This window comes from Schistocerca piceifrons, chromosome 3 (assembly GCF_021461385.2).
Source record: "Schistocerca piceifrons isolate TAMUIC-IGC-003096 chromosome 3, iqSchPice1.1, whole genome shotgun sequence".
NCBI classification, from domain to species: domain Eukaryota; kingdom Metazoa; phylum Arthropoda; class Insecta; order Orthoptera; family Acrididae; genus Schistocerca; species Schistocerca piceifrons.
The window spans coordinates 911,922,663-911,946,926 of NC_060140.1; the positions used below are offsets into that span (position 1 = coordinate 911,922,663).

General features: G+C 38.2%; 1 protein-coding gene across 1 annotated transcript in view; it reads left to right on the forward strand.

The window, feature by feature from the left end:
• LOC124787878 (protein O-GlcNAcase) overlaps nucleotides 1–24,264 on the forward strand; it is a 158,150-nt gene that overhangs the window by 123,608 nt on the left and 10,278 nt on the right. Inside the window, exons 13-15 of the mRNA XM_047254854.1 lie at nucleotides 1,262–1,458; nucleotides 5,670–5,865; nucleotides 12,265–12,424. Of these exons, the coding sequence (XP_047110810.1) occupies nucleotides 1,262–1,458; nucleotides 5,670–5,865; nucleotides 12,265–12,424 (553 nt within the window). The remainder of the gene's footprint in view (nucleotides 1–1,261; nucleotides 1,459–5,669; nucleotides 5,866–12,264; nucleotides 12,425–24,264) is intronic.

Genomic DNA, 24,264 nt, shown 5'->3' on the forward strand with positions numbered 1-24,264 from the left:
TTGTTACAAAGGAAAAAAAGTAGCTTTAGGTCATTATTCACAAGACACACCTTTGGAAAGATGACTTTTTTATTTATATATGTTAATAAATTTGAACAATGAAAAGCTGAGAAAGGGATTTGTTTTTGAGGGTCACAGTATTTCAAGTGACAAATAAAAAAGAAGAAACACCTAGTTTGTTTGTAACTTATCAGAAATAATGAAGGATATATCACTCAGCTTGATGGAAGCCTTGAGGCATAACAGATAGTTCAGTTAATAACATCTCTCCCTACAGGAGATAGAGTTAGAGATCACCATCTGTTATGAAGTTTTAATCTGCCTAGAACCTTCACATAGTGTGTAGCTCTTAATATTTATTTAAATGGTAGTGCCATGTACAAGCATATTAATTTTTCTGAAAAATGTTGGTGAATTTGGTTGCACCATAGTGACATTGTAATATGCATATGCTTTGCACTGCCATGAATTACCTGTCCAAATTTGGACTATTGTTTGAATAAACACAATATCTTTGTGTCGTGGAGAGTTGTGTTTTTTATATTGGGTTATATGGTGGTAAAGTGCAGGTGCGTTATCGAGAGGAACTTAATTATACTGTAGGAGCAGTCATCCACCAGTCATCCATATTTGGCCTCTGCGTGGTTGCTCTGAATCTTTCCACACTAATGCTGTACCAAAATGTTCTTTTTTTTTTTCATAGAGGCTGCCCCATTTTCTTTACTCCAATTTGTCAAAATTGAGCTTCACTGCCCATAATATTGATAGTATTGTATTTAACACTTAAAAGGTATCTGATAGTGTAGAAAAATATGTTGCCAAGAAGGCACATTCAACTCATCTTAAAGTGAAGGTTTGTGATGAGTGCTGTAATCAGGATCCTTATATTCACGTATTAGTCACTGTGCCCTCTGTGAATAATGATCTGTTTTCCTTTTCATGCTTTGTGGTTAACCCAAGCCATACATGGTGCATAAGAACTTCAGACATTTTAAGTGTGTTTCCATGTATAAGGAAAAATGATTGTGAAAGAGCACTGGGCTTTATTAGTGCTTTTTTGTGTGATGTGTAGTATTTTATTTTAGTTTGTAATGAATACACCATTGTTAGCATTCCAAGTGTTTGTTTCCAGGAGTGTGTATTCATGATGTGGATATTTGAGATGCACTATTATTCTCAACGACAGTAGAAATTGAATGTTGTTTCATTGAAGATTGTTTTTGATACACAAATAAATAATTTCCCCCTTTCATTTCTCTAGCGATTAATACCTGTGGATTCTGGAAATGATCTGTTCATGTACAAAGCTCCTGATGTACCAAGTAGTCAGATTTTTACCATAAGGCCATACTTACCATCAGATGAAAGTCTGGTATATGCAGTGTGCCGCCAAACATGTGCAGATGGACGGGATGGAACTGACCGTTTTCTAGATTTGCCAGATATTATTGGAGACAAGTAAGTTACCAAACAAGCAAATGTAGTTTCAAAAGGTGAATGCTGCGTTTTGGGTAATAATAATTGTTCAGGTTGCCTGTTTCCCTGTGTGTGTATGTTATAATTAATTAGTCTCTGAATAAAATTCATGGAATAATGGCTTATTCCAACATCCTGTGTAACAGGTACACCATTGTGTCAAATCTCTGTGTTGATTATTCTTATTTCAATCAGTGTGGGAATGACACGATTCCAGATCTTACATACTCTCTTATTATTATAAAGGTTACCAATTATATCCGTAAATGGAACAAACGAATGGTCTTAAAGCAAATCACTTCTGGACTCTGCAATTTTACAACAGTGACTCGTGTGTCATTTGTCACCAATGACTCTGCATTGTTCAGATTATTTGAAATACTACCTGGATTATTTGAAAACTTCTTACCTTGTTGGTGGGAAAACCTTCAAATTCCCCATAGGAATGTCATGTTAGTCATCCAACATGATTGTGAATAGCTGTTTCCCCAGGGCCACATGTTGTCATCATCATGGGACCCTAGGGTTATCATTTTCTTCATGTGTGTACATATTATTTGTTTCAACTTGATTGGACTGAAATTTTTGCCCTTCATCTTATGTTGTTATGATTTGAATTGTATTCATTTTGTTGCCATGAGGTCATCAACTTTGTACAGAAAGGCTTTCTTCCAGTATCAATTGAAGCTTTTGTGTTTCTCACCCTGAACTTTGCTGATTCATGACTTAACATTCCCCCCTTTTTTGAATCTTTCTTAAAATGAATCAATCTTCATTTCTTCTTCTAAGTTTGTGATCAGTGTGTATATGCATATTAACAACCATCGAAACTTCAAATGGTTTTTCCTGATGCTATAGTGCTATATAGAATACTTGGTTCCAGTTGATTCGATGATACTGCTTTGCACCCTTAAAACTTGTTGTCAGTGGTAAATTTAGCAGTGATTTTTGCCAAATAAGAACTGATGCTCTCAATCTACTTTGTGGAGTCCTGTTTTTATTAAAAATGTTCAGTTCATTCTTCCTCCAAATACTCCTCAAATTCTTTGGTTGGAAGGTCCTGTTTTGGTAATTTCTTGTACTGAATCTCCTGTATTACTTATCTGTAGTTTCAAGTTCTGAATTCTGTTTTTGTAATCTTTAAGGGATGTAGCAAGTAAACTTGCCCAATGCATCACTAGTTCTTCAGATATGATTTTATCCTTTGTAAGTCAGTTGATGTGATCCAGTGTGATCTGTCTTTTTTGACAAAATAATGTAATTCGATAGATAAAAAATCTATTCCACAAGCAGCAGCATCTCTCATGCATAAAAGAAGGTAGGTCTTCAGAGCCAGTGGCTCGTTTGTTAGGCAGAATTTCTGCCTGAAGAAGCAGCCACTGGCTTTGAAAGCTTGCCTAATTACAACCTCCTTTCATGTGTATGTTCTGTCGCTGCTTGGTGAGTAGATTTTTTTATCTACCCAATTAAATTATTCTGTCAAAAAGTGTGATCTGTCTGATATTTCAGTGGGTTACTCTCTTTAAATGAGTGTTGTAGGAATCTTTGCTGATTTCTTATTCATTGGTAGTAAGCATGTTACACAGTCAGAGATCACTTGTTCCAGTTTGTTGGTCAAATCATGTGTATGATAATTGTATTTACTTTCCTCTTTGTATAACTTGATAGCTATGAGCTTTCTGAAATGTAAGTACGATGACCTCATATTACACAGCACTTAAGTTCACCAAAGTTACTCCCCCTTGTTGAACTTGGAACTAACTCCATATCTTCCTGAAATTAGCACATATGAAACTTTCCCTTTCTTTCTTTATCAGAATTTGGTATTTTGTGCTAGAAGTCTGCATCTAATATTTATGTTCATGCAACTTTTCAGAAATAATGAAGGATATATCACTCAGCTTGATGGAAGCCTTGCGGCATAACAGATAGTTCAGTTAATAACATCTCTCCCTACAGGAGGTAGAGTTAGAGATCACCATCTGTTATGAAGTTTTAATCTGCCTAGGACCTTCACATAGTGTGTAGCTCTTAATATTTATTTAAATGGTAGTGCCATGTACAAGCATATTAATTTTTCTGAAAAATGTTGGTGAATTTGGTTGCACCATAGTGACATTGTAATATGCATATGCTTTGCACTGCCATGAATTACCTGTCCAAATTTGGACTACTGTTTGAATAAACACAATATCTTTGTGTCGTGGAGAGTTGTGTTTTTTATATTGGGTTATATGGTGGTAAAGTGCAGGCGCCACGTGTAGATCGCGAAAGTCTAGCAAATGTCAATGCATCCTTGTTGGAAGGGGGTAGCAACAGCATCCAACTTCACTCACGCTTGTTCAGGCGTCCCACACTCAAATTGCCTATCTGTCTAATTATTGATCACTGATCCACTATCTGTTGCAAGACCATGGTGTGTAAACAGGAACGTGAAGAAAATGTGAAAGTTTAGCTAGATTTGAAGGTAATGACATGAGTGTGAAAGATGCTGCTTGCAACAGTGTTTGGGAAAGAGTTTCACCAGTCATTATAAAGAGGATGGAAATCACATTGGTTATGTGTAGTGTAACAGGTGCTCTTCTCTCTTGTCTTTCAGTTCCACTATGACCTATCTGAAGGCACATTTGTGCAGAACACATCAGAGTGTAAGTTCTGCAGCATTATTAGCTGCAGTGAAAGATGCTACAGATTAGTATATAGTGGAGGATTCCACACTTAATGTCAGGAGATTATAATTTCCATTTCACAATTTGGACAACATAGATGTCTTCAATATTTTGTCTTGTCCTACATCGATCTCGCATAACACTGAAAAATACGCCAATGAAACATGCCTGAAAATGATGCCCAGCAGCGTTGATGTCATATTGCAAATCCTTGTTTCTGTACTGCAGATATGTGCGCTGTCTCGAACATGATTGGACACTGAGAAGTATGATGTTATGACAATTTGCATCTGGGAGAGGAATGTAGGAAATTTATCAAGAATCACATCCTTGAAACTTTGTTCAATTTATCAAATTTTGAAACAGTTTTCTTGCTGTCAGATTCTTAACTACTTCTGTGGTGGCATTCACTCCAGTGCAGACGGAATTGTATATCTAAATTTGAATTAATAAAGCAGAGCATATTAAAAAAATGTTTCATTCTGAGACAACTCATCATGATGACAAAGGTTGGTCGTTACTTTTTCTGTGAAACTTTTAACTATTTCCAAGTTTTTGCTGGTGCTTTCTTTATGTATTACAATAACGTAATGATTAGGTACTATCATGTTGGACAATATGTGTACAACTTAATGTAATTTGATTTGAGTTCAGTACCATTAGCTGGTGGGAAAAACATATTGAACATAAGTATCATTAATGTAATTTTTTCAAAAAATGAAGCAGGTGCTTGTTGGACAGGATTGATTAGCTCTTGATGTCAGCAGTAAATAACGCATCAGCTACAGAGATACAGATTTAAGCAGTTAATAAAATATTACAACTAAGAAAATGAGGAGGCTGATGATCATTTCGACAGTTATATCTATTCAAACCAAACAAAATATCATTCCATGCTTGATTGACACAGCTGCATTTTGAAAGTAGAACAGGAAACATGGAATTATTGTGTGTAGTAGATGGGAGGGGAGGGCTGGGTGAGAATTCAGCAGTGAATTCTTGCCTTGATTTGGCTTACAGATCTGAAAACATGCACATCATGAATAAGGTGTCAAACACAGTGTGGAAATGTTTACAAATATGTTACATACAGAGATACAGATATGTGGTGTCCGTTCTGTCATACATGTCCAAATTTTCAACTTTCACCATTGATTTATTTCAAAGTGTGTAGGTGGCTGAAGTCCTAATTTCTTGTGATATACATTACATATAGATGCAGTTACTTTTTACTTTATGTAATCTGTTCAGCATATGTTAGTAAATACTTTATTCTTATACTGTACATCATGTGAGTAGATGTAATGTTTAGGGCTAACTAATTGAAAATTTTGTCATTGCTTGATGAGTGTACTTGCTGAATATTCAGATACTGAATTATGTTATGAAAGCATTGAATACCCATCTGTCTAATGCATGACAAGAATAACACTAAATTTTGTGGAATCTTTTTTTTTCCCAGTTTAAGCTTGTAGCATGTCTGCTTTTCTGTACTACGGTGAAATTACTTTTTTTTTTTACTAGGTTGGTTGGAGGGTTCTTGGCACTTAGTACAGAGTTCTGCTTTGTTGTTGAGGATGAGAATGGACTTGTTGGGTATGCGTTGGCGGCACTTGATGCACGGCAGTATCACAAGAAGTTGGAACTAGCCTGGTTGCCAGAAATGTGTGCCAAATATCCTCGGTCCAACAATCTCTCAGGAACACTTTCACCTTCTGAGGTAATATTGAATTTATATTTCAGATTTATTTTGTTTTCCTCAAACACTTTTTGTTCTGTCTCCAATGGGCTTAATGAGATGTTAAGATCTAATTTTCATACCTATTTTCAAAGTTCTTTGATGTTTTACTACAAATGTAGACACTTATAATACAGCCCATTTCACAAAGACCAAAAAATATCAAATAGGAGGAATAATCATGCAGTCACAAGTTTTTGTACAGTGGTAAGAGAGAGTGTCAGACTAAAAAACCTGACTGGTGGGGTGAGGGCATGAGGGTCAGGGTGTTTAAAGATCACTTTTATATGTTTTTCTGGAGCAACTCAAAAGCTGTGGCTGCTAGTGAAAAGTTTCCCAGTACAAAATTAAACAACATTAAATTTCCTGCAAAAAGGTCCTATTCATTTTTACTGTAGGTCTATAAGTTTCTGAATTGCAGGGGATAGAAAAACTGCACATGATTAAAAATAATGTTTAATGGATTAAAATTAATGATTGTTATTAGATGAAGAGGATTAAGAACAAATATTAAACATTTATATTATGAAAAGAATTGATTGCTACTCACCACATAGAGGAGACGTTGAGCTATAGACAGGCACAACAAAAAGGCTGCAAAACATGAGATTTTGGCCAAAGACGTAGTTCTAAAGTTGACCTCTCTCTCTCTCTCTCTCTCTCTCTCTCTCTCTCTCTCTCTCTCTCTCTCTCTCTCTCTGCAGCCTGTGGCCACAGTGAGCAGAAACAGGAGTCATGGGTGTGTGTGTTGTGCTTTACATTGTGTGTGTGTGTGTGTGTGTGTGTGTGTGTGTGTGTGTGTGTGTGTGTGTCGAGCGCGCGCGTGCATGCATATGTGCATGTCTGTTTTGTCTACTGTAGAAGATGGCCTTTTGGCCGAAAGCTCGTGTGTTTAGCATTACCTTTGTTGTGCCTGTCTGCGATTTGAGATCTCTGTATGGTGAACAGCAATTTATCCTGTTCATAATATTGTCATTATTCCACCCTCGATTTACCCTTGTTTAATATTAAATGTTTGTACTACATGTAAGCACAATAGACCCATATTAAGGGATAAATTGTGTTCTAGAGGTGTAGCATTGTAACTGGAACAGGGGGCAAGATCACCGGATTTTGGTCATGCTGCTCCTTCCTTCATAGGTCTATAAACTGAAGAGCCCACAAGTGATTCCTCACTTCATTGCAAGAAGCAACTACGGTGTGTTTCACAAAGTTACACTGACTCTTCCGCAGCATGCCTGATGGCTCCCTGACGACGCAGTGCAAAGAAGTGTCTGGGGCTGTTTACTTTCCAAACAGTGCATTAATAGTACTTACTGGTAATACTGTTACTGGTAATGCTAACACATTAAATGCATCTGGACTGAATCTGTGAGGGTGATTTGAAAAGTTCTTGGAACGGAAAGTACTTCCATCACTGAAACGTTTTTTATTTTTCAATGTAGTCTCCTTGTAGATTAAAGCACTTTTGTCCAACGATGTTCCAGTGCCTTGATCCCATCTCGAAAGTCGGTTTTCTCCAGGCCTGCAAAATAGTTGTCAACTCTGGCCATCAGTTCTTCGTTTGAAGTGAATCTTCGTCCACCAAGAAATATTTTCAGTTTTGGGAAGAGATGGAAGTCTGATGGAGTCATATCAGGTGAATAAGGCAGGTGTGCCAACAATTCATAACTTAGCTCATGTAATTTTACCATGGCGACAGCAAGTGTGTGGGGGTGCATTGTCTTGATGGAAGGTGACTTCCTTCCTTGCTAAACCTGGCGTATTTTCGTGTACCTCTTTTGCAATTTGTCCAGGAGGTTAGCATAATATTTGCCAGTAATTGTTTGCCCTGTGGGGAGATAATCTACAAACAGAATCCCCTTCGCATCCCAGAACACTGGTGCCATGACCTTTCCCACCGAAGGAATTGTATTTGCCTTCTTTGGTGGCGGAGAATCAGCATGTTTTCACTGCTTTGACTCTTGTTTTGTGTCTAGGATATAGTAGTGCACCCAAGTTTCATCTGTGGTCACAAACCGGCACAAAAAATCTTGTTTGTTTCTCCTAAAACAGGCCAAACATTGTTCCAATACGTCCATTCTCATGCATTTTTAATCCAGCGTCAAGTTGCGGCACCTATCTTGCAGATAATTTTTTCATTTCTAATTCTTCAGTTAAAATGTGATATACCCTACAGAAATGTGGTATACCCTACAGAAGAATGCTGAAGATTAGATGGGTAGATCACATAACTAATGAGGAAGTATTGAATAGGATTGGGGAGAAGAGAAGTTTGTGGCACAACTTGACCAGAAGAAGGGATCGGTTGGTAGGACATGTTATGAGGCATCAAGGGATCACCAATTTAGTATTGGAGGGCAGCGTGGAGGGTAAAAGTCGTAGGGGGAGACCAAGAGATGAATACACTAAGCAGATTCAGAAGGATGTAGGTTGCAGTAGGTACTGGGAGATGAAGAAGCTTGCACAGGATAGAGTAGCATGGAGAGCTGCATCAAATCAGTCTCAGGACTGAAGACCACAGCAACAACAACAACAACAACAACAACCTTTCAGATGACATATGGCAAGCGTGAGCAATTTCACACACTTTCAATCAGCGATCCTCCATGACCATTTTGTGCACTTTTGCAATGATTTCTGGACTAGTGACACATCTTGGCTGACCATTGCGTGGATCATCATCTAAGCTCTCCCGATCAAATTTAAATTCGTTTGTCAGCTTGGCAACAGTTGAGTATGAAGGAGCAGAGTCCCCCAATGTATTCTGGAAATTGGCACGAAAGTCCTTTGCTTTCATACCTTTCTTTACGAAGTACTTAATCACTGTTCGAATCTAAATTCTTTCCATCTTCGCAAATCATTATGTTGGAACAACAACAGAGCCACGTCACTGCCACAGCTCTCTTCCAAGAGCGCTGATGTGGCATCTGTTTATAAGCAACAGTCCACCGAATGCAATTTCACCTACCATGAGTGCCGCTCATTTTTCAGTTTCTCCAGCCTTCTGTATCCAGTTCTCTTGTGAGTAGTCAAAATAACTTCACTGAACTCATGTTTATATAGTGCAGTTATTTTCAGTTTATTAAGCAATTACTTAATTGAAGTTGTTTAGTGAGCTTTAGTGTAAAATATATTCCTATGAACAGTGGTTGAGAAGTGTTTAATTTGTAAGTGTGATGTTGTTGGTGATCTCTGTAATGTTGGTAGAAAAGGAATTGCCTGGTAAATATGACACATTGCTTCCGTATATTGTTGTCAACATACTGTAAAGCCATAAAACTGTGTTTAAGTCACTTGGTGGTGAATTAATGAATGACCAGAAAGTTACTGCACCTGTTTCACCATGAGTACATTCCTAGTAGAGTGCGTAGATCTCACCCATTCAGGAATTGCTGGCGTTTGTGTTGTCAGCTGCACTGAGTGCAGCTACTTGCCACACATCCACAGTATATCTTCCAAGATGGGTGTGTATATGTCTTACAGAGTGGGACTGATCATGTTCAAGTCTAGAAAAATAATCTGCTATAATCTATTACTTGACTTACGTTCAAATATCCAAAGTTTCATAACATATTATAGGTGACCTACTTTTGTTGTAAAAAGAGAGCCAATTTAAGCCTCCGTGCCTATTCAGATGTTGGGAGTGCTGAGGTAGGGTGATGCATATGTGATACCTCTCATGCTGTGAGAAGCAACCCAACCATTGGTAGTAGGGACAATGAAATTGACATTGTCGAATACATATTGGCAACATGACTTGGAACAGGCTCTTCAGTTTGGTAGACAATTGATACCGCCAACTGTTGAGCTTTTTACATAATAGCTCACTTAACAATTGGAAATCAGCACTAACTTATTTTGTACTTTATAAACATGAGCCCAGTGAAGCAATTTTGTCTACTCACATAAGAGAACTGGATAAAAAATTCTGGGGAAGTATAGTCAATTTGTAAACTAGAAAGTGAGCAGCACACATTGTTGGGAATTTGTCCCCCCCCCCCCCCCCCCCCCTCCCATCCCCCACCAAAAGAATGATTCAGCTGCCATACAGGGTGGCATAATCAATTTTCCCCTAGCAGTATAGAACAGTTAGCAGAGATTTATACAGATCCAGTTCATATGTGTTAGTATTTTTGGTAACTCACACCTGAATTCTGGAATGTAATATCTGTGCACTGCATCGCTGGTGGTTCATAAGGTGGACTGCGAAAGGATTGGTATAACTTTGTGAAATATACAATAGTTCTTTCTTGTGATGTAGTGGGGCAGAGAGAGTGGGAAATTGCGTGTTAGGTTTTCAGTTTGCAAACCTATGAAGAGCATGACCACAGTGTGACAACCTGCCTTCCATCATTCTGCCCCCCTTCCATACCCCAGAACACAATTTATTCCTTAAAACAGATCTCCTACCTTTAGTTGTGGTACACACAGTTAACAACTGTTGTTAAATCACTTCATTTGGCAACAAACATTAATTTTATCCCATTGAAACACTGCTTTTAATAGTTTGCAATTTTTCCATCCTTGCAACACAGAAACTATTAATGCTATAGAATAAATGAATAAAACCTTTTTTTGTAGAAAATTTAATGTAGTTTAGTCTCATACTGCTAAACTTTTTCACTGGAAGCTGCGATTTTTGAATCACTCAAGAAAAACCCTCATATTCACACTCCAGTGGTCAGGATTTGTAGTATGTTGCTCATGGCTCTCCCTCCTATGTCTGTACAAAAATTTGTCACTATAAAAGTTTTTCTCTTAACTTTCCTTAGCTCAAAAGACAACTTACTGGGGTATGCCTGATATCTGATTATACCACAATCATTTAAAGACAGTTCAGGGGTACAAACTTGATGGGGCTGAGGGTGAGCTTTTCATTCTGTGCATAAGTGAAGAAAAATCGTGAGCCATTATAGGGAGACTGAAATGGCAGTTTGGAAGATGACAGCGACCCCTGGGGCTCCGTTAGCTTGTGATGGGCCAACATTGCCTTTTCGTTGAGTGACTCACCTTGTCACACATATGTAAATTTAGCCTACATCTATAGATTCGGTACCCTGTTATTTCTTTGACATGAGAGGACAGCTTGCTATCTTCACTGAAGTTAATATATTATATATAAAAACAAAGATGAGGTGACTTACCGAACAAAAGCGCTGGCAGGTCGATAGACACACAAACAAACACAAACATACACACAAAATTCAAGCTTTCGCAACAAACTGTTGCCTCATCAGGAAAGAGGGAAGGAGAGGGGAAGACGAAAGGAAGTGGGTTTTAAGGGAGAGGGTAAGGAGTCATTCCAATCCCGGGAGCGGAAAGACTTACCTTAGGGGGAAAAAAGGACAGGTATACACTCGCACACACGCACATATCCATCCACACATACAGACACAAGCAGACATATTTAAAGACATATTTTCATTTGGCAGAGGTGCAAGAAGTCTTCAGCCAAGTTTTTTCTTATTGTGTGTGTGTGGGGGGGGGGGGGGGGGGGGTAGAGGCACTTCTGTGAATGCATTTGTGTGTGGCTCTTTGTATATAATGTTTATATACCGTATTTACCTGATTTAAGACGAGGTTTCTTCCCAAATTCGTCATTGGAAAACCTGGGATTGTCTTATATTCGCAGATTGAACTATTGCTGCTGAGGAAAACGTACTCTGTTTAATAGATTAATATGATTGTCATCTTACATTTACAGATGATGCTTTGGCTGTTGAGGTTTCATACAAATTTATTTTGGAGAGAACTATGATGAGTGTTGGGAGGGGAGTGGTGAGCGAGCAGTAAATTTCATTTTGCTTCCAACCATGGTAATCTGTACTGCATACATTGGCTTTTTATGAACATCTACCATGTTTAAACTGCTGTTTGCCCAAATCCATTTGTGCTCGTAATGGAATTGACTTTAAAATTGGACAAATACTCAACACTCAACAGTAGCATACATTTCTGCAGGGTATGCTAAAGTCTAGATTGGGGTCAGTGGCGTACTTACATGTTTCATGGAGCAATGTTCTCGTTGCTCACTATGAGGTATGACAGAAACAATAGGGGGGTGTCAGCTGTTGGTTTTACACAGCCAATGTGAGAGTGTCGAGGAGACAGTATGTTTTTGTAGAAAAAGACATTGTAACATTCTCTCGTCAGTATAGAAGCAAAATCTGCTACATGTTCGGTTATGATTTTGATTAGTAAGAATTTGATAAAAAAATAAATTTTTCTCAAGAAGCCTCCTAAAAAATGGGGAGTCGTCTTATATTCAGGGATGTCTTATATTCAGGGTCATCTTATACTTGGGTAAATACGGTAAGCTTACTATGTAAAGTCACTTTCTTTAAAAAAATTCTATTGTAGTGTTGTATTCAATTTCAGGAGGTAATAGAATGGTTCCATACATACAAAGCAGATGTCCCTGATGTTATCCATAGTCACCATCCATCTGTTATGTGTTGTGCGCTGCTTCCAAATGTCCTGGATCAGAGTGTATCCAAGAGACTAGTAACCTGCTTACTGGCAGCTCTGCGAGCAAATGGTGAGGAATTATTCTATCTTTAGTTGAACCTTGGTTGCTGGTTGCTGGTAATACACTGACCTGCATGAAAAACACAACCCTTCAATTTCTTACAAAAACTGAAATTTATTTTAAAATTATGACACTTTTATGACAATAATCGACTATCTTGTGATGGAATGTTGTGGTACTGTCCATCTAAGTGTTCAACAACAAGAAAAGGAAGACAATTCTAAACAAATTAAGCCAAAGACGCACACTTCAAAGAAATTTTGAGTAAGCTCATAAAGGTAATGCACGTCTGTTTTGATATTATACACTTGACGCTTTGCTTCACAGACCTCGGAGGTGATCTCGGACATCTCTGTTCGCATCTTCATAAGCATGTATTGCCACCTCTAACACGAGTGACAGCTTTCAATGCTTCATGATGCTCCTGATTAATGTGGTAATGTCCTGTTCATGAATTATATCCCATTCTTCCAGGAGGGCATTCTGTAGGTCCTGTAGGATGGCTGGATAGTGCCAACGGGCTCTACTCCCTAGCTGGTCCCAAACATGCTCAACAGGATTCAAATCAGGGCTTCGATCAGGGTATTGCATAGCGTGAATCCCTGTTTCACCAAAGAACTCTTGCACAATTCTTGCATCATGTGGGTGTGCAGTGTCATGCATTGACATAAAATTCACCACCAATAAATGGAGTGAAAGGCACAAAATGCTCCAGAGAGATTTCCTCCACATACTGATATATGGTAAGGCTCCCATGTTCCACGAAGACCAAACCTGTCCTTGCAGCTGTATTGATTCCCGCCACACAATCACAGAAGCACCCTGAAAGGTGTCATGGAGGAGAATATGCAAGGGGAATCCCTTGCCCTGGCCTTGTCCAGACCCTCTCTCTTCCGTCAGGTGATGAATCGTGGTGGGGTGGGGGTGGGGGACTAGGAGTGTGATACGTATATTGGAAATCTTAATAAAAATTTGCTGCTTAAATAATTAAAAGAAAAATTTTGATAGAATGATTTAAAAAAATTGTAGATTATTTAACAGGGGAGGGGGGGGGGGGGGTAGGACGTCAAACGGGCCGACTTACAGCAGGAGAGGCACCACAGGACACTTTATTTTCTACTGTCTATACTTTTACAAATAAATTAATAAAAAATTTGTCAGCATAACCAAGAAGTATTCAGGATTCACACTGATAGCAGTGGACGTTGAAAAACATAACAAAAGCAATTTGCTTTATATGTGAAATTCGACCATTTTTACCGTTACCATTGGCTGCATTAATTGCTTTAGGTACACTTTTCTTCATAATTAAAGGAGTATGAAACTCTAGAATTTATTTAATTTATGGAAAAGTGACTGAGTTATTAAATTTTAAACTTCATGTTTAGAAAAAACTCAAATTTTATATTTAATTATCCCAATTTTTACCATAATTTTTAATAGATTTGGAAAATTCTAGAGTTTTGCATTAAGGAGTTTGTGTTTAATAAGCATACCTAGTTTGATAATAGAATATTTATTTTGGATGCTACATGTACCTAAGTACAGAAAATTGTGTTTTTACAGAAAATGGCCGTTAAAGTTTCTGCTTGTATTTGGCATAGTTTTAGAACTGTCCAGCACCACAAGCAGGTTCTTTTTCGTTTTCAATGTCAGTTTCCTTCCTCTTCACATTCCTATGATGCACTCTTCTTGACTTTATGACCTCCAAAAATGATTTATCTGCTTTCACTACATGCTCTCTGTCTATTGCATACAAAGCTTTGCTACAGTTCACTCCGGGCTTAGTTCCCATTTTCTCTAATACATATTTCCTGCTTTGCACACCGTCATTAAAACATGAAACTGCATCATAAACACCAATAGCAAGTGCATTTCTTCCCACAAAACAGTTTTTGACAATCTTTCCCATACACATTGGTTAAAACCTTCATTTGGTTTTGGGTACCACCATGAAGGCATTTCTTCAGTAAGTTTTCATTTGCAAGGTCCCTGAATATAGGTTTGATGGCTTCCATTACAGCAGTTGGTAGAGAATTCCTATGATGATATTCTTCGCCACCAGCAATTGACCTTTGGTAGCCACACCATGATTCACTTCGTTTTGGGCATAAGTTGTGGATAGGGTTATTGTCTGTGGACATTTTGTGGAAGTATAAGGCCCAAACTGCTTGCTTCATATTTTTCAAGTCCCCTGTGTTCCTTCTTATTGCCAAACCATAATATGTCTGTAGTTTGTCAATTTCTGCATCCGTCAGTTGCCCTCTCCCTTTTATTCCCTTCCCATCAGATAATTTTTTTCCTGACAAATCTTGTCTCAGCCTTCTAAGTCCAGTGCCAAGTCCTTTCTGTACATGTCCCACATATTCTAACTTCTGCACAATAGTCTCAGCTCCATATGGTGCACACTTTTGAACCTCAAGGAAAGCTTTACTGTCACCACCACCAAGGTACTTCACATAACGCAGGCCACGGGAGGCAGCAGATCTGGTAAACAAGCTTATAACTCCCTGCACTTCCATACCTCCACTTGAGCCTTTATAGTTCGTATTACATACATGATCTGCAATCCCTTTCACACAACTCTGACAAAATTTACTCAGCACTTCAACATTTAGTACCATACCAGTGTCAACAGGTGTTGCTGTTAAAACACCATTCAATGAAGTGTGCCATCTTTTTTGCCAGGTACCATCAAAAGCAGCCAGTATGTCCCTGTCACCATCATTTTCGACAATAGATTCTTCTGCAGGACTTTTCATTGAAGATTCTGCAACTTCTTTTACAGCCTCAATCAGTAAGCCATAATTCCTCTCAAACTTTGCTGGAGGAGGAGGAAGATTAATCACTGCACAAAGTGTTCTTGCTGCCTTCTGTCCCCTACCAGTACAGCACATGCCATATGCTACCCTCAAATTCACATCATAACCTTTGTTTGCGATTTTAGATGTCGTGCAAAATGCACCAACGTTGCATTTGCTGCACGTTACAGATAAGTTCATAACAAGGCCTTTCCTGGCACTCTTTATCTTCCACCAAAGAAACACACTGAACACCAAAGCAATGCTTGCACATAACATTGTCCAATATTAATTGTGACAGTATGTTAACATCAACTATAATATTACATGAACCTTCGGATTCACAGCCTCCATTTTCAGTAGTACCAAAAACAAGTTTCCTTCTAGAAGCACTCAGTGAATTGTTTACTGGCTCTGAAAGGTTGCAGTCTTGAGCCACTGGTGTAACATTTGTTGTAACACCCTTTACTGTGTATCTGTTGCCATGGTGACGTTGTTTACGGTTGAAGCAACGAATTCTAGGCATCCTGTGCGATAATATGCCACAAACGAACGCAAAACAACACAGCAAAACGAAAATTGTGTCGAAGATCACAGCACCACACTGCACGTCTTTCAATACATAGAACAAACAAAACCAGCGATCAAAGCTATGCATGTTGATAGCAGCAGAGAAAGTATTGATATCGATAGTCCTTTGTTTCACGTATGACTATCTTTGGCACAAATATTACATTCGAATTCTACAGAGTGAAATACCCGTAGGTATGACAGAAGAATGCTGTGCAGAGGGGCGTGGCGCTGCACCTTCGTACACTTAAGACCAAATTACGTACCTTATAACTCCTCAGATACATAGTTTTATACATCAAATTATTCAGGAAGATGTGCGTTACAAAATAAGCATATTTTTGAAAAATCTTTTTTTTCTCCTTTTTCAATGTCTTACCCCCTTTAACTGGTACTAATATAAACAGACCTTCAATATTTAATCCTTATATGTTCTTCACAGTGATTGGAGGCTAGACTGCTACTCATCAGTGAACAACACTTGATTCCATTGTTGTACTGTCCAGCCAAGATGTTCTCTTGGGAACTGTAGTCGAGCTGTGCAGTGCTCTCTGGTGGGTTCTAGACCTGTAGAAGGTATTCTGAACTGAAGATTCGCTTCTTTCAGTCTTCATTGAGCGGTTCTCTACCAACATTGACCCCTCGAAACTGGTGGAGTTGATTTCGTGCTTCAATAGCAGTGCTGTGACAGTTGTGAGGGACTTACAGTTGTAAGAAGCAGTCATCTCTCTCCAATGCTGCTCTTCTTGGGCCTATTTCTGGGGTCTCCTTGCAAAGCCTCCAGTTTCCCTGTACCATCCTGTTGTTGTTGTTGTTGTTGTTATGGTTGTGGTGGTCTTCAGTCCAGAGACTGGTTTGATGCAGCTCTCCATGCTACTCTATCCTGTACAGACTTCTTTATCTCCCAGTAATAACTGCAACCTACATCCTTCTGAATCTGCTTAGTGTATTCATCTCTTGGTCTCCCTCTACGATTTTTACCCTCCACACTGCCCTCCAATACTAAATTGGTGATCCCTTGATGCCTCAAAACATGTCCTACCAACCGATCCCTTCTTCTAGTCAAGTTGTGCCACAAACTTCTCTTCTCCCCAATCCTATTCAACACCTCCTCATTAGTTATGCGATCTACCCATCTACTCTTCAACATTCTTCTGTAGCACCACATTTCGAAAGCTTCAATTCTCTTCTTGTCCAAACTATTTATCGTCCATGTTTCACTTCCATACATGGCTACACTCCATACAAATACTTTCAGAAACGACTTCCTAACACTTAAATCAGTACTCGATGTTAACAAATTTCTCTTCTTCAGAAACGCTTTCCTTCCCATTGCCAGTCTACATTTTATATCCTCTCTACTTCGACCATCATTAGTTATTTTGCTCCTCAAATAGCAAAACTCATTTACTACTTTAAGTGTCTCATTTCCTAATCTAATTCCCTCAGCATCACCCAAGTTAACTACATTCCATTGTCCTCGTTTTGCTTTTGTTGATGTTCATCTTATATCCTCCTTTCTAGACACTGTCCATTCCATTCAACTGCTATTTCAGGTCCTTTGTTGTCTCTGACAGAATTACAATGTCATCGGCAAACTTCAAAGTTTTTATTTCTTCTCCATGGATTTTAATTCCTACTCCAAATTTTTCTTTTGTTTCCTTTACTGCTTGCTCAATATACAGATCGAATAACATCGGGGATAGGCTACAAACCTGTCTCACTCCCTTCCCAACCACTGCTTCCCTTTCATGCCCTCTCGACTCTCGTAATTGCCATCTGGTTTCTGTACAAATTGTAAATAACATGTTGGCTCCCTGTATTTTACTCCTGCCACCTTCAGAATTTGAAAGAGAGTATTCCAGTCAACATTGTCAAAAGCTTCCTCTAAGTCTACAAATGCTAGAAACATAGGTTTGCCTTTCCTTAATCTATCTTCTAAGATAAGTCATAAGGTCAGTATTGCCACAAGTGTTCCAACATTTCTACAGAATCCAAACTGATCATCTCTAAGGTTGGTTTCTACCAGTTTTTCCATTCGTCTGTAAAGAATTCGTGTTAGTATTTTGCAGCCGTGACTTATTAAACTGATAGTTCAGTAATTTTCACATCTGTCAACACCTGCTTTCTTTGGGATTGGAATTATTATATTCTTCATGAAGTCTCAGGTTATTTCGCCTGTCTCATACATCTTGCTCACCAGATGGTAGAGATTTGTCAGGGCTGGCTCTCACAAGGCTATCAGTAGTTCTGATGGAATGTTGTCTACTCCGGGGGCCTTGTTTCGACTCAGGTCTTTCAGTGCTCTGTCAAACTCTTCACGCAATATCATATCTCCCATTTCGTCTTCATCTACATTCTCTTCCATTTCCACAGTATTGCCCTCAAGTACATCGCCCTTGTCTAGAACCTCTATATACTCGTTCCACCTTTCTGCTTTCCCTTCTTTGCTTAGAACTGGGTTTCCATCTGAACTCTTGATATTCATACAAGTGGTTCTCTTTTCTCCAAAGGTCTCTTTAATTTTGCTTTAGGCAGTATCTATCTTACCCGTAGTGATATATGCCTCTACATCCTTATATTTGTCCTGTAGCCATCCCTGCTTAGCCGTTTTGCACTGCCTGTCGATGCCTTTTTTTAGACGTTTGTATTCCTTTTTGTCTGCTTCATCCTACGGTTCTGAAAATCGTGGAAGGTGTAGTCCTCAATACTTCTGCAATGTAATGCATGCTGTGGCCATCTTCCACTAAAGCAACAGCTTTAGCAGCTTGTTCACTGCTTAGCGGCCTGTCTACTCCAGAAATCTGATAATGGCAATCACAGAAAGATCCTATGCACACCTGAGATTGAAAGGGGAATAGTTCAGGGTACAACAATAAGCACTACAAGAGTGAGAAAACCTTATTCACTCGCATTCAGTGACTAGTTTTCCAGATTGCATGGGAAACAACAATTGAGGCTAGTGCAGTAAATAATCAACACTTCATTGTTTGCTCCCTAAGCAGCATCAATAACATACCCTGTCTCAAAACATTGGTTGAAATGCCTAGTTTGATTGAAGATAATTATACAGTTATTACACATCATTTATTGGGTGTTGCGTTTTTCATGCTGCTCAGTATAGTATGCAAAATATGAGATATTAAAAATTACAGAAAAATGCAATCACAGAGTAAAATTTTGAAATTGCTTGAAAGTATATTTAGTGAGAAGGTCAGGAAATAACCTTGAGAGCAGTGAATTAAGTGTTGAAGCTGCAGGTTTCCTCAGTGAAAGCTATGTGAGAGAAATAGTATACTAAATAGAAAATAAGTGTTTACTGAGCAGTTGGCACACTACCAATAGAAGGAAGGTCAGAGAATAAGAAGGTGGTGACCTTTCTGAGTGTCATTTTCTCAGTGGTGTGGTAAATGCCCATGAATGGTTTATTAGCCAATACAAGTGTGGAGTGAGAAATAGAGGGATCATTGGAAGTAGGACAGCAGCTTGAAAATTTAATGTCTCATGCTATAAATAGCTGAAATTTTCAAATGCCTTTATTAATGTTGTGCATTGTGCCCATTTAATTATTGGCAGGTTGAGTTTATAATTAACAGACTGTTATCCTGTGGAGGAATGTTTGTCCTTGTGTATGTGTTCCAACAATGGTGTCGTGTAATTTTAATTTTGCACTATGTTTGTAACAGCAATTGATGCTAGAAAACATTTTAGGGGTGTGTAATGTTTTGTTAATCTTTTGTTTGTCAGAATGATCTCCCTAAAGAACACAGTTTGTTGTCTTATTCCATAATTGACTTACAGGATGAGCATTAAATCTCTCTTTCTTTTCTCATGGTTTTGACTTTAGTAGACTGTTCACTACATGTTTCCATTACTTTTTTCTTGTGTTGTACAACTGGATGACAATCCTCTTGTATTCAACTGGATGACAACCACTAGCTTCACATTTACAATTATTGGTTTCGGTTATGATCTGCAGCAGTGTTCAGACCTGTAAATAAATAAATAAAACAGCAAACCTAAAAACGTGTAGCAACATTACAGAAAGAAAAGGTTAAAAGTATCGTACCAATGTAATGACATTAGAAGTCTCGAAACACAAAGGTGTTTAACATAAAGAAATTACATATCTACATACAAGTGAATACTGTATGACAAATGATATCATCTGTTGATCATTATATAAGGAATATTACATCAATGAGAAACAAAAAGTAAGCCATGGCACCAAGTAAAATGAGATAAAAGGAGATATCCATACAATCAGCATCTGCTGAAAAAGGAAGCCTGTGACATCACTGCAGCCTCTGTGTAGTCTCTTTGGTAACAGGCCCCAGAAGTCAAAAGTTTGTGAAGAAATTGCTTTGAACTATCTGATGCTTTGTGGAATGGTGTTTTCTCTTTGAAATGACATAATTGTTGCATTTGTAACTTATTGCTGATTATGTTTAAGTGGTTTTGAAATGAAATAATGTAGTATGTTTAATTGCGTGGCCATATTCCATGGAAGATATTATGTATCAATTGTTATTGTTTTTTGCTGTCTTATGCTTGCTGCAATTTAAGAGAATATTTTCCCCATACACGTTTTGCTTTTATTTACAAATTTACATTTGTTGTTTTTTCCTGTCTTAAGTTTGAATGAATGAAAATAGCCTGTGTTGTCCCATTGAGGGCAAAGGCCTCCTACAAGTAGGGGTAGCCGCTTTTAAAGATTCACTCGGTGAGCTAGTCCGCATAAGAGGGTACCGCACTTAATGCACACTACACATTGAATTACACTTGATCACTTAGTTGTAGTTCTAGTTTTTTTCCACTCCTTTCTGTTTCAGGCTATGCTGGTCCACTGTGTTCCTGCTTGTTTTCTGAATAAGACCGACCATTTGCTTCTTGGTCTTCCTGGGAGTCTGTTGCCGATGTAGGTGTCATCTTGCAGCCTCTCCACGTGGCCGCCCCGTTTCCATTTGGTCTTCAAAGCCTGTTGTGCTATGTCTATTGTTGCTGACATCTTGTGTGTTGAGGTGTTCGATATTCTATCTTTCAGAGAGATGCCAAGGATCTTTCTCTGCTCTTTCTTTACTGCAATTTAAAGGAATTGTTTCATAGAAGTGTTTTATACTTACGTGTAAAGCATCTTCTGTGGTCATTGGTGTATCTTCCTCTTGTTTCCCCAATAACAACTGCAAAAAAATCGCCCATCACAGTTTGTATAGCCTTACCATTCAAATGTCCCGCTTGTTCGAGATGAGTATGTTCAATGTTACCAGAAAGTTATGACAGGCCTACTTTGTAAATTTTTACAATTTGTTTTTGTCTGTAAGCTAACTGTATTTCAGTCAGTTTTTCAGTCAGTTTTTTAAATGTTATAATGCATCTAATAATGGGTGCCAATAAAAATTTCACTGCTGTGGTTGGACTACGAAGGAAGACTGAGTGTTTTTTCATAATGCTCAGCTTACAAATAATGAGGGAAATAATAAGTAGGCTATTGTCCTGATTTTAGTCATAATATATAGTTTGCTTGCACGTAACATTTTGAGTATTTGTCTTCTTCATTACTGAAACACCTTTCACACTAAAGGCCGGCAGTAAATCACATATTTGGTTCAAATCACAGAGATTGAGAAGTTGCAGTTTTCACAATAATCTTTGCAGCTACAATTAGGTCATAAGCAGCAACTAAAAGAAACCTTTAAGCATTATAATATTCAGTTCCATGTGTCATCCGATGACCAATGTTCATACTTCATTCTAAGAACTTTGTGTCTCACGCTCTGAACATATAATCCACTTATGGGCGAAGAAATGAGTCAAGAAGATAGTTTATTCTGATAAAAGTTTCACATGTGCTGTTTCATCTGGCACGAGCACTGATATTTTTGGTTATACTGGACCCCGCCCGCCCTCCAGAAATCTTGGTTTTGTAGGATAGCCCGAGGCCTATGTTAGATTGAAAGATGATTATAAGCTTGTGGTCACAGATTGAATTATAGTGTACTCTAATATTCATGTTTGGACCTTTTTTGAACACACTTTACACCATAAGAAGTGAAACTGCTAGATAGATTCAGAAAATGTCTATTAGATAATGACCAGAGGAATAACACATCTATCTTAGCAGACGGTACTGTTTTCTGTTCCATCTTGTAAATGTAAGTTATTGAGCAACAACAGTATATATAAGAAATCGTTTTTGACGTGCTACCAGCATGACAGCAAATAAACAACTGCCTAATAATGTATGCATAATCATTGTGAAGCACACACTTTTGATAACGGAGCAAAGAAATACAGAAAATTAGCATTTGATGAGGACTGACATCTTGAAAACAGTACGGTACATAGTTTCTAAAATAGTAATAATTGAGTTTGTAACTTCCTGCTCCATGTCTTATAATGACAATGATGCAATAAATAACCGATAATCCAACCCATATTCACTCACCATTTTACGGCAACAATGCCACAATTCCATCCAGTTCCCCTTCGTCACTGCAGTTGGAATCTGTGCCGAAATCATCCACATGGTCGTCTCAAAAACAAATTTGAATGAATTCTCTTTACCCACAAGTCTGTACAAGAATATGCTTTGAGCCGTAACAATATGCTCCTTTTCCAACAGAACTTTGTGTTTGTCTAGTGCTTTGTAACATAAGTTAGTACTTTTCAGCACAATTTTTAGTGATGTTTCCGCACCTAAAAAGGTCACTTTCTTTTAATGACACTAGTAACTTTGCTACCGTAGGATACTCTTTCCTGCTGTAGTAAGCATAAATATGCCTGCAAATTGCACCAATCTTGAAAGACTCTAACTCAGTGACAGGGCGAGGCAGCTTTTTCTTCTTTCCAGGTGTTGCTAAAAATATATTATCTGATCTAGACAGCTTGGAATCTTTACGGCTCATGTCTACATCTTTCAGCTTTTGCAATAACATTACCTTGCTTACTACTGTTCTTGCACTAATTCCAAGAGCTTTTGATGTTCGTTCCACAGCTTTATTGGGGGGAATTGATGGCTGTCCATGATTACATGTGTATTCTTTCTCCTGCTCATAAAACTCATGGGTTGTCTGTAGTAACTTCACTGCAGCGCTGTCCAGTGGCATGCCTTGACGTAAAGGATTGTCACTAGGAAGTGAATTTGTTTTGAGTATCAGAATGTGGTAAGCCACAGTGAAAGAAATCACAGTTCAACACAAGCACATGGTAGAAACGACACAGAGTGTATGTTGTTTAGGCAGCAATTACTGTGCTGATATTGGTTCACGCACCATGCCTAGCTCCTACCTAGCGCTTCTTGTTCTTCATATGTTAATCTGGTACACCGCCAATTTGAAATGCATATGTCAAGTGGAAAGTTTCAACGGCCTGGGTATATATTTGGCATCAAATTTGAACTACATTGATCAAAAATCCAACTTACATGTAAACATGAGCAACACCTGTGGAGAAGTGTACATAACTTGAAATGCATTGCTTTTAAAAAATCAAACAAAAATTGTTTTCTTTTTTTAGGTAGTCATATTTAATTCCTAATAGAGTTGAGTCACTGTCTAAATATGACACTGGGCAAACTGATGGTGTTTTTCTTGGAAATGACTAGGCACACAGGCATGAAATTTTTGCCGCAGATTTGTTGGGGCAAATGGACCATAAAAGTAACAATGCAGCATGTGGAAAAATTGTATTAATTTCAAGAAACTTCATAAACAACATTGGAGACTCCTATAACCTGCTAGGGACGTTATAAAGCTGCTTTTAGAGATCTGTCTAACAGACCTTTTACGTAGGTGCCTCTATTGTTGAACATGGAATCAAAATAAAAGTGCAAATAATGAAATGAAATGTAAGGGACAAGCCATACTGGTACTTACATAACTGTAAGATATAAATTATGTCATAGCCATTTATACCAAGCTGTTTAAGGCTGGAAGGTACAATAAAAGATATAGTGTTAATTTATTTACTTAAAGGTATCATTTAAAGCTGTTAAGCACTGTGACACAAAGTGTGTGAGAGACCATTAAAATGAGTCTGAAGATAAAGCATCAGGTGTAAATATTTTATGCATCTGCATGTTGAAAGGTATGCAGACAGGAAACATTAAAATTGAAACTTCCTGGCAGATTAAAACTATGTGCTGGACCGAGACTCAAACTCAGGACCTTTTGCATTTTGCAGGCAAGTGCTGTACCATCTGAGCAACCCAAGCATGACTCACAACCTGTCCTCACAGCTTCAATTCTGCCAGTACCTCGTCTCCTATCTTGCCTGTGAAAGGCAAAGGTCCCGAGTTTGAGCCTCGGTCCAGCACACAGTTTTAATCTGCCAGGAAGTTTCATATCAGTGCACACTCCGCTGCAGAGTGAAAAATCTCATTCTGAAAACATTAAAATTGTGAATTAATGGTTTATTTATCAATCTTTACCAATTAAGGAAGGAAGGAAATACTTTGTATTAGAGTATGTTTCATTGCTA